This window comes from Cibotium barometz, chromosome 41 (assembly GCF_041138505.1).
Source record: "Cibotium barometz isolate CiBa-2024 chromosome 41, ASM4113850v1, whole genome shotgun sequence".
NCBI classification, from domain to species: Eukaryota; Viridiplantae; Streptophyta; class Polypodiopsida; order Cyatheales; family Cibotiaceae; genus Cibotium; species Cibotium barometz.
In genome coordinates, this window is record NC_141086.1 from 4,444,157 (window position 1) to 4,459,155 (window position 14,999).

General features: G+C 44.7%; 1 protein-coding gene across 4 annotated transcripts; it reads right to left on the bottom strand.

Annotated features, from left to right (window-relative positions):
* Positions 1 to 868: 868 nt before the first annotated feature.
* On the bottom strand, positions 869 to 13,148 carry LOC147614615 (cytochrome P450 CYP72A616-like). 4 transcript variants are annotated; one of them, XR_015262931.1, is made up of 6 exons: positions 12,544 to 13,142; positions 12,054 to 12,277; positions 11,658 to 11,905; positions 2,208 to 2,595; positions 1,449 to 2,008; positions 869 to 1,323 (listed from the first exon to the last, which is right to left on the bottom strand). XR_015262931.1 is itself a non-coding variant. In XM_086779890.1 (6 exons), the coding sequence occupies exons 1-6, from the start codon at positions 12,839 to 12,841 to the stop codon at positions 1,583 to 1,585; spliced, it is 1,491 nt and encodes a 496-aa protein (XP_086636016.1). In that variant the 5' UTR covers positions 12,842 to 13,142; the 3' UTR covers positions 869 to 1,582. The 4 variants fall into 4 exon arrangements, 2 of the variants coding, with proteins under 2 accessions (XP_086636016.1, XP_086636015.1); XR_015262930.1 differs by having other exon boundaries at positions 1,416 to 2,008; XM_086779890.1 differs by having other exon boundaries at positions 869 to 1,809; positions 1,903 to 2,008.
* Between the last annotated feature and the right edge of the window lie 1,851 nt (positions 13,149 to 14,999).

Below are 14,999 nucleotides of genomic sequence, written 5' to 3' on the forward strand. Positions count from 1 at the left end.
ACTTGATGAAGCTTAGATAACACAAGGATGTAGTGCTGAGGCAATACACTGAGAGACAAGCCCAACCCTAACAAGAGATCTCCTAGAGAACCATCACAAATTTCTTTATGGTACACACATCCAAATTAGAGTCCATCACGCATACTAGTGCCTTTGCTCCAACATAATCTTGGGCTTATGCATTATTATTTGGAAATTTAGACTTGGAAGAAGCCCAATAATATTTTCATCTCTAAGCAAAAAAAAAAAATGCACACCACCTATACCCATGCTCTGGCTTTGCACCCTAAAGGAGTTCTTAGCAAGAGACCTCAATCCATTACATGCGCCAAAGATGCCCATGACCCAAAGCATCAAGAACCTCCACCCCACAAAGAGAGATCCAACAAGTTCTCCGCCAACATGACATGCTGCCATCACAAAAAGTAACTCTCTTTCTATTGAGATTAGTACTAGTTGAGAAGGAATTATAGGTTAATCATCTACTATCTGGATGTACACACATTGTTATTTTCTCTTTTTTTTAAAAATTTGGCTCAATATATCATTTGGTATTGTTATATTACTTATGGTCTCAACACCCTTAGGTCTCCCATATACGTAAATATTTCTCTCCTTGCAAAGAGATCCATCGTCGCTACGACATGAGGTTTACCACTAGGCTACACAACCACTTTGTTTACCTTTCCATATTACCAAAAAAGTGATTGGACTTTCACTTGGTATCTTTTAATAGCACATGCTTTGTTTTTTGGTTTTTTTTAAATTCTGCAATGCTTCTGCTTTGTGTTGCTTTTTTTCATGTTATTAGTAATACAAAAAAACCAAAAAAAAAACTTTATATACTAAACTTATTAGCTCACCCATAAACATAAACCAGGTTTTAGATTGTTTTGTACTTAAGTAATTCACCCCAATGTTGTCCATACCAATGAATCACTAGAATCACTATATAGTAACATATTCTAAAGATAAAATCAGATTTTTCATCCATCACCTAAATTGTATGTTTACCTGCAATGTCATGAGAGCCCTTTGAAGTAGGAAGAAACAACTTATGGTTTAGACGAAGCACTATGGTGTTGTGTGCACTTATCTTTAAACAAAAAAAACCTCTCTGCAAAGCTTCTTTCACACTTATCAAAGATCTTTTCAGTATGCATTGGCAGTAGTCCATATCAATGTGCAATGTGCTAGTCCAATGTGCTCTAAAGTTGTTAAGCTTTTTAATTCTTTCAAAATAACATTGTAAATTTTAAAGCATTGTTGTACCTCGTAGCATGCATGCATATTTTGAACTCCTTTAGTATTGACTGCTAGGACCTGCATGATTGCATAGACATGATCATTTGCAGTAAGTGCGGTTGGCAACAACATTGCAAAGGACATGGCAATAATAAGACCAAAGTATTTACTTCTTAAAGCCTGAAGCTAAGTTATTGTGTCACCTATGAGTCGAGTCAACTCCACGTGCATATGGTTTATATCCCCCATACCACCAGCTTGTTGTCCAGGTCAGTAAGTGCAACATGGGATGCATGGAAGCACAATATCTTCATGTCTACATATCCTTGGCCACATATCAACATGTTTCCAGAAGGATATGCATTCCGTGTTCAGGTTGCAAAGTTAGCACAGCAATTGGGGAGTGCTTGTACCCAGGGGAAATACTGAACCGAAATCGTTGTAAGACCATGCAAAGGACAATCTTCGACTCCATCATAGCAAAGTTTTGGCCCACACAGTTCCGAGGGCCCGTTGAAAAAGGTAGATAAGCCATTGGATGTTTGCATGCCTTCAAAACACCATCTGCAAAGCGCTGAGGATTGAAATCATGGGCGTCTGGGCCCCAAAATGTGGGATCAACATGCAATGGCAGAATGGGAACCAAAAAGGTCATACCCCCTGGTATTAAAGTATCACCAAGTTTCATATCCTTTGATGCCTTTCTTATAATCGCTATGGCTGGAGGGTACAATCGCAATGATTCGTACAAAATCATCCCAACCTAGCATAGTTGTTTCAGGTGTTAGCATACACACACACACACACACACACACCTGCATTCCCCCCACCCCCCCCCCAAAAAAAAAAAAGCACATGCACATATACCCACTCCCACCCACCCACGCATACACGTACACATGCGCACACAATCTCTCTCTCGGGCAGGCACACAAATAACAGTAAGGCTTGTTGAAACTCACAATTTTCAACTGGTTCAAAGCTTCTGCATCTGGATGGGAAGTGCCAAAAAGGTTGAGGACTTCTTCTCGAGCCCGGTCTTGCCATTCCGGATGAACGGCAAGAAGCATAACTGTCCACGTCAGCAATGAGGATGTCGTCTCATGACCAGCAAAGAAGAACGTTTTGCACTCATCAATGATTTCTTGCAAACTCATTTTGAGATTCTTCTGACTTCCTTGCAATTCCTCCCTGTAGGCAGACATCATCAGTCCCAATAAATCATTTCCATGCAGGTCATTGCTGCCCACTTTGGAAGAATCCAAACGCTTGCAGATTATCTCTTCTAGTGTTGTTTTGATCTGCTTAGTCAATCTCCAACGATGCCGATTGGTTGCCGTGGGTATAAACCTGCAAGAAATCCTTCTTTGTGAAGCAAGCTTAACAATACTATAGCCCAACTTGCCAACAACACTGTTTAAAACAAGCCTGCAAAGCATGGGTTGGTCAGTCAGGAAAGGCCACATCACATTTAACTTGGCCTTCGGAAAGTAATACCCCTGTTACAAATCATGTACCTTGGCATTTCCTATTTAGTAATAAAATGAGATTGTCTTGTTCACCTTTTTCCATTTAAAATTTGCACATGAGTACTTTAATGTGGTTATGTAGGAGATTACAAACTTTGGGTAGTGAAAAAGTGTATAGGCGTTACGGGAATAAAATGCTTAGGGACATTAGAGTTTTAACATTTTATGTAGGCCTTCCTCGGGATCTGGCGTCACAATCCCTTTCTTTAAGATAGAGATGGCGAGCCCACTTGGCACTATAGAACACCTGTGTGGTTATTTCTCCCTCCCCCCATTGTATGAGATAGCCTTCTTCTCCTAGAGCAGCCAGCTAGAGGAGAAGTGCATCCTCCTCTTTTGTCCATCTTGACTCTCGTTTCCCATTTGGGAACAGATTTGTACTTGGAACATGCTCTAGTGGAGCAAGGGTTAGGTCTAACCTTGGGTTGAGGTTAGGGTCACACAACCAAGGGTCACACATGAAAATGGAGAGTCAAGAGTCACTTGAAAGCCCTCCTATATAATAAGGGCATGGGACACTCTCAAAGAGATGTTCTCTTATGTAGAGCATTGTGTCTACTCTCTTGCCATTTCAAGCTAGAGCTAAGTGCCGTTAGAGTGAAGTTATATCTCTTGGTGGTATGGGACACTAAGGTAAGATATGTAATACTTCATTTTATTTATGTCTACACCCTTGGGCAGGGGTGGTTGGGCTCAGGGGTGGTTGGGTGGATGAATATCTGCCTGGTTCATGCATGTTTATACATGGTTATTAGCTAGAGAGATCTTTAGGGTTTTAACACTTATGGAGAAGGACAAAAGGATCAAGGGAGAGTCTTCTTCATCGCCTTCAGAGATGGCATATTTCCACAAGAACATGCAAAAGACAAAAGGAAAGTGTTGTCACTACTATGGAGAAGTGGGGACACTTTGTTAGAGATTGGTTGGAAAAAGAAAAATGAAACCAATCATGATGTCAATATAATTCAAGCAAGCATGGAAAAGACGTCTGTCTATGATGGAGAATCTGAGCATATGTTTAAGATGTGCATGAGTATGGATCCTCACTCGTACTTCTACCTATGGTGGAACGTTGTCTTGAGCCGATGAAAGTGATCAAGGTCGTGGACCCGAGACATAAGGGTGGTCCGTTCAAGCCATGAGTTCCGGACATAGGCCCTAGCATGCACCGACAAAAGGAAAACTCATCACCAATGAGAAGTGTTGAAAAAGTGATGATGGTGGGTGGGGGACAATTCTTTGGTGTTTTGCTCTTGTATGGTTCAATTGTGTCTAAGGTTATAACTTGTGAAAGTGGATGGGGGAGAGGTGAAGAACTCTCTATAAGAGTTGATGTGGACTCATTTGGGGCCACTTACATGGTGTCACACAAGCTATAGATCTTGTACTTGGGAGCTCACTGTCAAATCCCCACGGATCTTCCCTCGTGATCGATCTTGGTTCGAACTCGAATCCTGCAAACAAACGAACAACAAACAACAAAGGGGGTGCAGGCCTGACTCACCTCCCAACCATGACACCCGTGGGCGAGCCCACAGTCTTGGGTGTCCCCACCGAGCCACGAGCTGAGCTAACTAGGTTGACGTACCGACCAATCTCCTCTTCGCGACGTCCCATACCGCCACGAAGCTGCCCTCGCGGGCCTCGAGACTGCTGCCGGCCTTGGCTGCATAAAGCAGGTGCACGTCTGCACTAGATCCAGGCTCCAAGACCATAGAGCTCTCACAAAAACTCGCGAGACTCTCTATATTCAATAACTAACCTTGGCCACCCTTTTATAGGCTCTTGGCCGGTCATCGGGCGTCCACACTTGGCCGCCCGCCCGTCCATACTTGGGTGCCCGCCCGTTAGTATATCCCTAACTCAGCTCGTCAATCAGCCTGCCTAGTTCCAAGCTTCCCCAAGCCTCGAAAGTAGTCTTGCATGCGTATAGCACACGGTAGATACCCACTGTGCACATGACATACTCCCCTTCCTCTAAGAGCTCACTCCTGAGCTCACTAAAAAGCTAGGGTAATTTCTCTGAAGAGAAGTCAATGTCTCCCATGTAGCGTCCTCCTCAACACGATCCTTCCACTTGATCTTGTATTCCGTGATAAGCGTATGACGCAATCTTCGTTCACGAAAGCCAAGAATCTTTTCAGGTTCGTGCGGAACAAATATCATGTCCTGGACATCTATAATTTCTTGAGGAGTAACTAACTGATCTGCTCCACCCAGTACTTCCTTAAGTCTACTGACATGAAATACAGGATGAACTTTCACATGAGATGGCAAATCCAATTCATATGCAACTGAACCAATCCGTCGTGTAACACGAAATGGTCCACAGTATCTAGGGGATAATTTCGGAGATCTACCTGTCCGTAAAGTCTCGGAATCTTTCGGAACTCGCAAATACACCATCGTTCCTTCAGAGAACTCTCTAGGTGAACGATGTCTATTAGAATAAAACCTGTCTCGGTCTTGAGCACTTCTAATAGATTCCTTCGCAACTCGTAACATTTCCTGCATATCTTGCAAAAAATTACGTGCTGCATCATGCTGAAGTCCTGAGAATCGTACTGTAACAGGTGATCTTGGTTGAAAACCGTACATAAGCATGAAAGGACTAAACCCTGTACTCGTATGCTTAGTACTGTTGTATGCAAATTCTAACATAGGAAGATAATCCTCCCATGAACTTTGTCTTTTGGATACATATGCTCGAAGCATATCCTCCAAAATCTGATTCACTCTTTCAGTCTGGCCATCGGATTGAGGATGATCTGAGGAACTCAAATTCAAAGTTGTTTCCAACTTCTCGAAAACAAGTTTCCAAAAGTCACTCGTAAACTTAGAGTCCCTATCACTGACTATGTCCTGCGGTAACCCGTACAGTCTAAACAATTGCTCGATAAACTGCCGAGCTAATTGCGTAGCTGTAATAGTCTTCCGGGTCGGTAAAAATCTAGCCATCTTTGTCAAGCGATCTACCACAACCCAAATAGAATCGTGGCCTTGATGTGTTCTTGGCAATCCGGTAATAAAATCCATGGAAATACTTTCCCACTTATTACCTGGGATTTGCAAAGGATGCAACAACCCAGCCTGTCTAAAGCGTTCAGCTTTATTTGCCTGACAAATCTGACACTTGAGAACATAATCTTCTACATACCCTTTCATCTTCGGCCAATAAAAAGTGTGTTTCACTAATGATAGTGTCCTGTGTACCCCAGGGTATCCAGCAGAAGGGGCGTCATGACACTCCCTCAGAATCTTGGACCTAATGTCCGAGATCTGTGGTACACAAATTTTGTCATTACGGAATAGTAAACCATTCCGAATCATCCACTGACCTCCTGCAGCCTGAATAGTAGACTGCTCAGTCACCGAGTCTTGGTCAATCAATGAGCTCCCGTCCTGGATCCTCTGCCAAAATGGACCAAAATAACTATCAGTCCTGCAAAGCCCTCTCAATGACTGAAATAAGTCAGTAGAAATCTCGGTGAACGACAAAGTATTCACCTCTCTAATCCGACTAAGCGCATCTGCAATATTATTCATGGACCCTTTCCGATAACGGATCTCAAAATCAAAATCTTGCATTAACTCTGCCCAACGAGCTTTCCTTCCTCTCAAATCATCCGCATCACACACATACTTGATTGACTGATGATCAGTCAATACCACAAACTTGGAGCCATATAAATAATGTCTCCAAACCTTGAGAGCATGAATCACAGCATAAAGCTCCTTCTCAAGGGTTGGCCAACGAGATTGAGTGTCGTCTAGCTTTTTACTTTCAAAAGCAACCGGTCTACCATCTTGAAATAAAGCAGCCCCAATAGCATAGTCACTGGCATCAGTTTCAAGAACATAAGGCCGACTAGGATCAGGCAATGCTAAGATAGGTGCTTCCTTGACTTTATCTTTCAAAAGTCTGAAGGCCATATCCAAATCGTTATTCCAAGTGATAGGCTGATTGGACTTACGTCCACGACCTTTCAATAAGTCGGTCATCGGTAGTGTGAGCTGAGAGTACTCCCGTACAGATTTCCTAAGAAAAACTACAAAACCGAGAAAAGAACGAAGTTGTTTCACTGTTCGCGGTATAGGCCAGTCCAAAACCTTCTGAACTCGGTCATAGTCAATGCTCAATCCATCTCTAGTGATCTTGTGTCCCAAGTAAATGATGTCGGTCATAAAGAACTCACATTTACTGAATTTAGCATATAGTCGATTCTGTCTTAAAATAGATAAGACAATCGTGAGGTGTCTGACATGATCCTCAAGAGTACGACTATATATCAAAATATCATCCAGGAACACCACCACAAATTTTCCCAAATGTTCACGAAAAAGATCGTTCATCATTTGCTGAAAAGTGGCTGGAGCATTGGTTAACCCAAAAGGTAATACGAGAAACTCGTAATGGCCATACCTAGTCCGAAAGGCGGTTCTTTCGACATGCCTTTCATGAATACGTATCTGGTGATAGCCAGTACGCAAATCTATCTTCGTGAAATATTTCGCTCCTGCTAACCGGTCAATTAGGTCATCTGATCTAGGGAGAGGATAACGGTTCTTAATAGTCAACTTGTTCAATCTTTTGTAATCTATACACATTCTCCAAGTATTGTCCTTCTTTCTCCTAAGCAACACAGGTGCACCCCAAGGTGATTTACTTGGACGGATCTGGCCCATCCTTAAATAATCTTCGAGTTGTTTAGCCAACTCATCTTCCTCAGCTTGGCTCATCCTATAAGGTGGAATACTCACAGGATGAGCACCAGGGATCAAGTCAATACGATGATCTACTGCCCGTTCAGGTGGTAAACCCGATGGCAATTCCTTAGGAAATACATCTTGAAACGAATCAAGTATCTTCTGTAATTCTTTGCTTTCAAACACACTTAATTCATTCACATCCATGGAAGGGATGAGAAAAGAAGAAAGTGGAATCAAAACACAATGGAAAGCAGTGTACAAAGAAGAATTCATTATATTTCCAAAATCAATTGTATTTACAAGAGGTCCCTGAGAGGGATGGATACAATCACCTAAAATACTATACTTGGTGTCCCTATGCTGAAAAGAAAAAATATGACTAGACCAATCTATCTGGACATCAAGAGTCTTAAACCACTCAATCCCTAATAACAAGTCTACATTTTCCAGATGCATGACATAGCATTCCAGAGTATCTTTGTAGTCCTGAATCTGGATTGGAAGCATCTCCACCTTGCGATCCCAAACTTGTCTGCCCGCAGGTAGACGTACCTCATAGGTATGGTCGCTGAGTGTCGTATCAAGACTCAATTTCTGCACAAGTTTGTAGTTAACAAAGTTATGCGAACTGCCAGGGTCTAACAGAATGTGAATTTTATGGCCATTCACTTCTCCATAAACTCGGAGAAGATCATGTATGCCAAATACCTTAGAATTGAACAGACAATCAGAACAAGTACTAGGGCGAGAAAGTACAGTAATTGACGTACCTGTCAAAGACAACTGGTTAGCTGCCTTTGGCTTGGGTCCTGCGTTTGACTTGGTACCCTTTTGCTTCGGGCACTCATTACGCATGTGTCCTTTTTCTTCGCAGATAAAACAACGTCCTTCCTTCTTGAGCTTCAAAGCCCTAAGGAGTCGTTTCTTCCTCGCTGGTGTCGAACTTGTATTCTTCGAAGGTTGGTCCGAAGACTTGCCTTCAGGCGTGTTAGCCATAGGTGCAGAGAACTTTCTTTTATGCTTGTTCCCCTGCTCGGTAACGGGTTTCGATTTGGAAGAGACCATCGTATCATCATAGATACGAGCTGAATGAATGGCCTCGTCCAAAGTTTTACATTTATTATTTTTAACCTGTAATCGGTACGAGTCTGGTAAACCAGCTACGAAAAACCCCAACAGAGTAGTGGGATCCATCTTTGTAGCCTTCATCTGCAAGTCACGAAACTTCTGGAGATAGACCTCATAAGTGAGGTGCTGCGAGGTCATGGTCAAAGCTGAAAACCGGGCAACAACATCGTAGTCATCCTCTTTCTTGAGGAATTCTTTCTTGAAAATATCTTCAAATTGCGCCCAAGTCATTGGCTTTGGATTCAGTTCCTTCCACCAAAGCAAAGCTTTGCCGGACAGGAAACCTGCTGCTAACTGTATCTTCTTTCCATCATCATATGGATGAAACTGAAAGTGAACTTGCCACTTATGTAGCCAAGTGTCCACGATCTCCTTGGTTCGCTGCTTTTGCTTGCCCCCGAACGGTTCCGGAGTAATATTGGGACCTAAAGCAGAAGCCAAGGTATCCATTCCCGAGAAAGTAGAGAGGGTAGTGGTCAATAGAGCGATGGAGTTCTGCAAAGCCTGCATCTGGGCTGCGATTTGTGCCTGACGTTCCGCCGAAGAAGCTTCAAGAGTTACTTTGAACTCTTGGAAATCTGATTTTGACACAAACTCGTCAAAAAGATCGGCATCAGTGCCTTCCGTAGCCGGCAAGCCTTCGCGTTCCACGAGGGGCTCCAACTCTGATTCTTGGGTCGACATCGTGAAGAGGGTACGCGGAGAGAAAATTTGGTCTTTGCACAACAAAAGTGCGAGCGAAACTCGAGAGCTTGAGAGCTTGAAAACTTGAGAACTCGAGAACTTGAGAACTCGAGAGATGTGTGGCAAGAAGCCCACTTGAGGGGGTTAATAAAGGTTTCCCAAAAGCCAAAAAAAAACTCGAAAAGCTAGGCTTAGCTTTTGCTTTAGCTTTTGTGTTGTTTTTTTTTTTTGTTTTTTTTTTCTTGAATAAATATATATATATATATATATATATATATATATATTTTAATATATATATATATATGGATATATATATTCTCTAGTCTTTTTTTTAAAAAAAATTAAAACCTTGGAAACCTTAAAGATGGGAAGACTTTTAAACCTTTTTTTAAAAAAATTTAAACTCCCCTTTAAAAAAAACGAAAGCATTAAAAAAACGTAATGCTTTACTTGCGTTTGTTTTTTTTCGCTTCCCTCCTGGCGCCTGGATTAGCCGGCGCCTGCTGCTGCTGACGTGGAGTGCTGCCGTTTCTTGGTGAGCTGCCCACGGCGTTCTGGCCAGCGCTTGTGTGCGCACAGGTAGGCTGTGCCTACGCCTGGCCACAGGATCACGTGGCCTGGGCATCAGCCTTGCGCGGCCTGGCTTGGCTGCGCAGGCCTGGGTTGGCTGCGCAGGCCTGGGTTGGCTGCGCAGGCCTGGCCTGGCCTGGATTGCCCGCCTCGCCTAGGCGCCTACATGGGCCTTGGCCACGTAGGCACATGCGCCCGTCTGCATACGCACCTGCTCGCCTGCCACGTCAACAAAACTCGCCTGCAAACCCACTCGCCAGTTCTATCTCGCTCTCTCTCTCATACGCAAAAAACAACAAAAAGCAAATATGCGTTTTTTTCTGTTTTTCTCCCTGCAGGTTATGCGACTGCACAACAAAACTTCTCTTCCTTGCAAAAGCAATCAACCCTATTACACTACCATCTCCCATCAACATGGGGTACTTTGATGAAGAAAAAACACATACAAAACTGAAAACTGCAGTATGCACAAAAAAAACAGCAAGTTTTTTTTTAATACATACCGATCTTCGACCTCTTCTTCTCTACCTACCGACTTGCTCGTTCACGAGGTATGCTCTGATACCACTGTCAAATCCCCACGGATCTTCCCTCGTGATCGATCTTGGTTCGAACTCGAATCCTGCAAACAAACGAACAACAAACAACAAAGGGGGTGCAGGCCTGACTCACCTCCCAACCATGACAGCCGTGGGCAAGCCCACAGTCTTGGCTGTCCCCACCGAGCCACGAGCTGAGCTAACTAGGTTGACGTACCGACCAATCTCCTCCTCGTGACGTCCCATACCGCCACGAAGCTACCCTCGCGGGCCTCGAGATCGCTGCCGGCCTCGGCTGCATAAAGCAGGTGCACGTCTGCACTAGATCCAGGCTCCAAGACCATAGAGCTCTCACAAACTCGCGAGACTCTCTATCATACAATAACTAACCTTGGCCACCCTTTTATAGGCTCTTGGCCGATCAGAGCCAGGTTCGAACTCGAATCCTGCAAACAAACGAACAACAAACAACAAGGGGGGTGCAGGCCTGACTCACCTCCCAACCATGACACCCGTGGGCGAGCCCACAGTCTTGGGTGTCCCCACCGAGCCACGAGCTGAGCTAACTAGGTTGACGTACCGACCAATCTCCTCTTCGCGACGTCCCATACCGCCACGAAGCTGCCCTCGCGGGCCTCGAGACTGCTGCCGGCCTTGGCTGCATAAAGCAGGTGCACGTCTGCACTAGATCCAGGCTCCAAGACCATAGAGCTCTCACAAAAACTCGCGAGACTCTCTATATTCAATAACTAACCTTGGCCACCCTTTTATAGGCTCTTGGCCGGTCATCGGGCGTCCACACTTGGCCGCCCGCCCGTCCATACTTGGGTGCCCGCCCGTTAGTATATCCCTAACTCAGCTCGTCAATCAGCCTGCCTAGTTCCAAGCTTCCCCAAGCCTCGAAAGTAGTCTTGCATGCGTATAGCACACGGTAGATACCCACTGTGCACATGACACTCACACAAGCTATAAATCTTGTGAGAGATTGATCAATGGATTGAGCTTATGCTTGGGTAACTTCCTTTGTTATCTTTAATATTGTGTCTTGATTATGGTTTTAATCTTAGCATATGGTCCACCAAGATTTACTTGAAGCAAACGCATACACACTATTATTTAATTGAAGCAAACTCATATATGCTATGGTATACTTAATCATGGCAAAGTTATACACAGAAAAACAGCAGAATAAAAAGGTCATCAGAAATGAAACAAACATGACCATATTCTTGGCAGGAATGTTGAGAAGAACCTGCTTCCTGGAATGTAAACCGAGCCCAAAAGCTTCTCAAACAGGATTTGTTGCTCGTATTGCAGCTCAAAAACTCGCTTCCCTTCCGCATAGCTGCTACCAAATGCAGTATGGGCAATGATGTCAGCTGTCAAGGTTTTAAACTCTTCATGTGCATTAAGCTCCTTGTAACCATCTGCCTCTTGAACCTGTAATTGCCATGTATCCAGCATGCCTCTTGCCAAGTTCACAATTGTTGGAGTCATTGCCTGCCAATTAGTATTCTCATGTCAACCCTCTTGAGAGTATAAAATCAATAAATGTGTCTTCCTGTAGAATGAATAAAATATCATAACATCATTCTGAGCCTAAAAGTAAGGGCACAAAAGCTCTGCATCACGACACCGGGTGATGTACCTTCAGCTTTTCCGAGAAAAAAGCAGGACTGACTATCCTCCGGTGTTGGGCCCACTTTTCGCCCTCCAAGGTCACAAGCCCGTTTGCAAACAAATCCTGCAAGTCAGGCCTGCCTTCAGGTTTTGGGTAGTGCCCAAACTTGTTAGATAGCACCTCTTTGCAATGCTCGGGGTCCAGGAGAGTGAGCCGGGGTTGATAACCCATCCAATACAGGAAGGGGCTGCCTGTTTACCAAATGCAGCAATGTTTCCATCTAAATATAAGAAAAGAAAAAACCCACTTGGAAAAGAAAAAAAAATTGACTGTAAACAGAGGCAGTGATTTTTTCATCTAGGTATGAGTAGAAAAACTCCAAAATTACTGGGAATTTTTTAAAATTTACCCAAAAACAATACTGCTTGTGGTACAAGCAGGAAGGAAGGAAGGAAATGCACATAATTTCCAAAAAAAAAAAAAAGTTAAAAATATAATTGATTGGGGCTACACTTACCATACTGTGCAGACCATGTGGTGTAGTAGGGCAGAACCCGGGGCAAGATGTAGTGGGTGATGTGCGGCATGGGGGAGGCCCGGGCAGCCTTGATGAGGGCTGAGAACTCCGGCATGTTTCCCACTAGGACACTGTAAGGGGGCCCTCGGATGCCTTGGGCTCTCAGGGCTCTCTGAATACGCAGAGGCCTCCATAGAAGAACAGAGAGCACCTTGTGTAGCACCACCACAATCGCCAAGAGGGCTGCCCACAAACAAAAGAAAGCTTGCAAAGATGTGGTTACTGATGCCATCGCCATGGCCACAGCACAGAAAAAAACTTCTCCTTCGTCTCCTACTAGCTTCTTTCTTCTTCTTCTTCTTCTTCTTCTTCTTCTTGTTGATGCTGTGAGGCAGGCTCGTTGTGGTGCTCATGGTTGTATTCAACGAGGCCGTGCTTCACATGAGGTTGACAGGACCTAGCAAGTCTTCCAGGCACTGGCAAAGGTGGCCTTTCACTTGCTCTCACATCGATGTGAACCCGTGATCCCACATTCAATGGCTGACATCGTCTCTACATTTCTTACTAGTGCGCACCCCTCGACTTCCAAATTCAAATCCTACCCTAAACTTTCTTGAACCACCTCCATACATATTATATAACTAGAATATTTGGGTACCCTTATCCTCTTGATTGCTTGCATTTGTGCGTTGTCAATTTGATGATGTGTGTGTGTAAGAGAGAGAGAGAGAGACAAACAGATAGACAGAGACACACAGAGAGTACCTGCTTGCGTTCATGCACCAAGACATCTTGTGCATGAGGTAGTTGCGTTTATTAGAGATGCTAAGATAATCAATCATCAGGGATGCTACGAGTGTATACTAAGCAGCTAACGCATGGCCAGTACGTTTGGTGTATGCTGGCCATGCGTTAGCTGCTTAGTATACGCTCGTATTGCTCATCATCACTGTGCTTCGACGTGACCACAACCTTCTCGGCCACAAGATAAGCAAAGTAAAAGCCTACACCGAATTGCCCTATCATGCTCACATCGGCTCTGGCAGCTAGGGCTTCCATGAACTTCTTCGTCCTCGAGTGTGCAATCATTATGAGGTTATTAACCAGATCTAAAGAAGAGCTCACATTACACCTTGCCACCAACACAAAGCCAAGAGAGGGTCCAGCACCTCTGCCTCCTATCTGATCTAGGCGTCATGCTCAATGAACGCCCTCTTCTTCTTCTTATTCCCATCCAATTTCCTCTTCTTGTCTTTCTTGTGAACCAATAGGTGACCAGCCTCCTACTCACGATGCCTTGCCCTCACCACTAAGGAAAAAATTGAATTCTCCCAAATGATTCTCCTATTCGGAGCTCCCAAATGACTCCACTAATGAGAGATTCGCTACTCCGGCTATGTGCCCAATGCTTGCTCGTTTTTGCTCTCATCGAGGTTGCATTCGGTGGCGAAGCAGGAAGTCGCCTCCCTCGCAATGTCGTAAGTAGGTGGATGCAACCGTCCTCACCCTCCAATGCCTTCTCTAGTGGAACGATACCCAGCTGACCTCTCAACCTATCCAGCACCTCCGCCTCCCATCTGATCTAGGCGTCATGCTCAATGAATGCCCTCTTCTTCTTCTTCCCATCCAGTTTCCTCTTCTTGTCTTTCTTGTGAACCAACACAGTTTTATAGGTGACCAGCCTCCTACCAGCCCACTCCTCCCAACACAGCATCACGATGCCTTGCCCTCACCACTAAGGAAAAAACTGAATTCTCCTAAATGATTCTCCTATTCAGAGCTCCCAACAAGTGACTCCACTAATGAGTTATTCTTTTCCGGCTATGGTGCCCAATGCTTGCTCGTTTTTGCTCTCAGCAGAGAGCCATAGCCCATGGTGTGGAGGAGGGCTCCATTCTCTAGCATGTCAGCGAGAGTTTCGACCGAAGGTACTAGGACTGTCGATGGTTCACCACCTGGTTGAGGAAGCGGATGGATTGCATGTGGCACACAAACGACACTATGAAGCACACCAGCACGGCCACGCACTTGATGGTGCTGCATCACCTCGACACCACATATGTTAAGCTGGTGGACTTGAGGTGGCCGCCGCCGTCAGCGGTATCATGACCTACACTAGGCAGCTTGAAGCTGCCCCGCTGGTGGCGAGCGAAAGTGAAGTAAGTGGCCAGTTGCAGCCGTGAAGAGAACGGTCGTGGTGGTGACCATGAGGCTGGACTCCATGATGCTGTTCCAGAGCATCTGTACCACCAGCACGTTCTTCTTGTGGTTCTCCTGTGTGAGCCTGAGCCACATGTTCCTAGTCTCCTCCAATGCAGTGCAGGCAACAATCCGAGCCCCTTCGTTTCTTCTCCATCCCTCCCCCCCTCTTCTAATTGGCTTCTTGGTGCGCTTGACAGCTGACCTTATTGTGCGCTCCCCCCAGTACTTCAACACTGTGTGGGAGAGAGAAATCA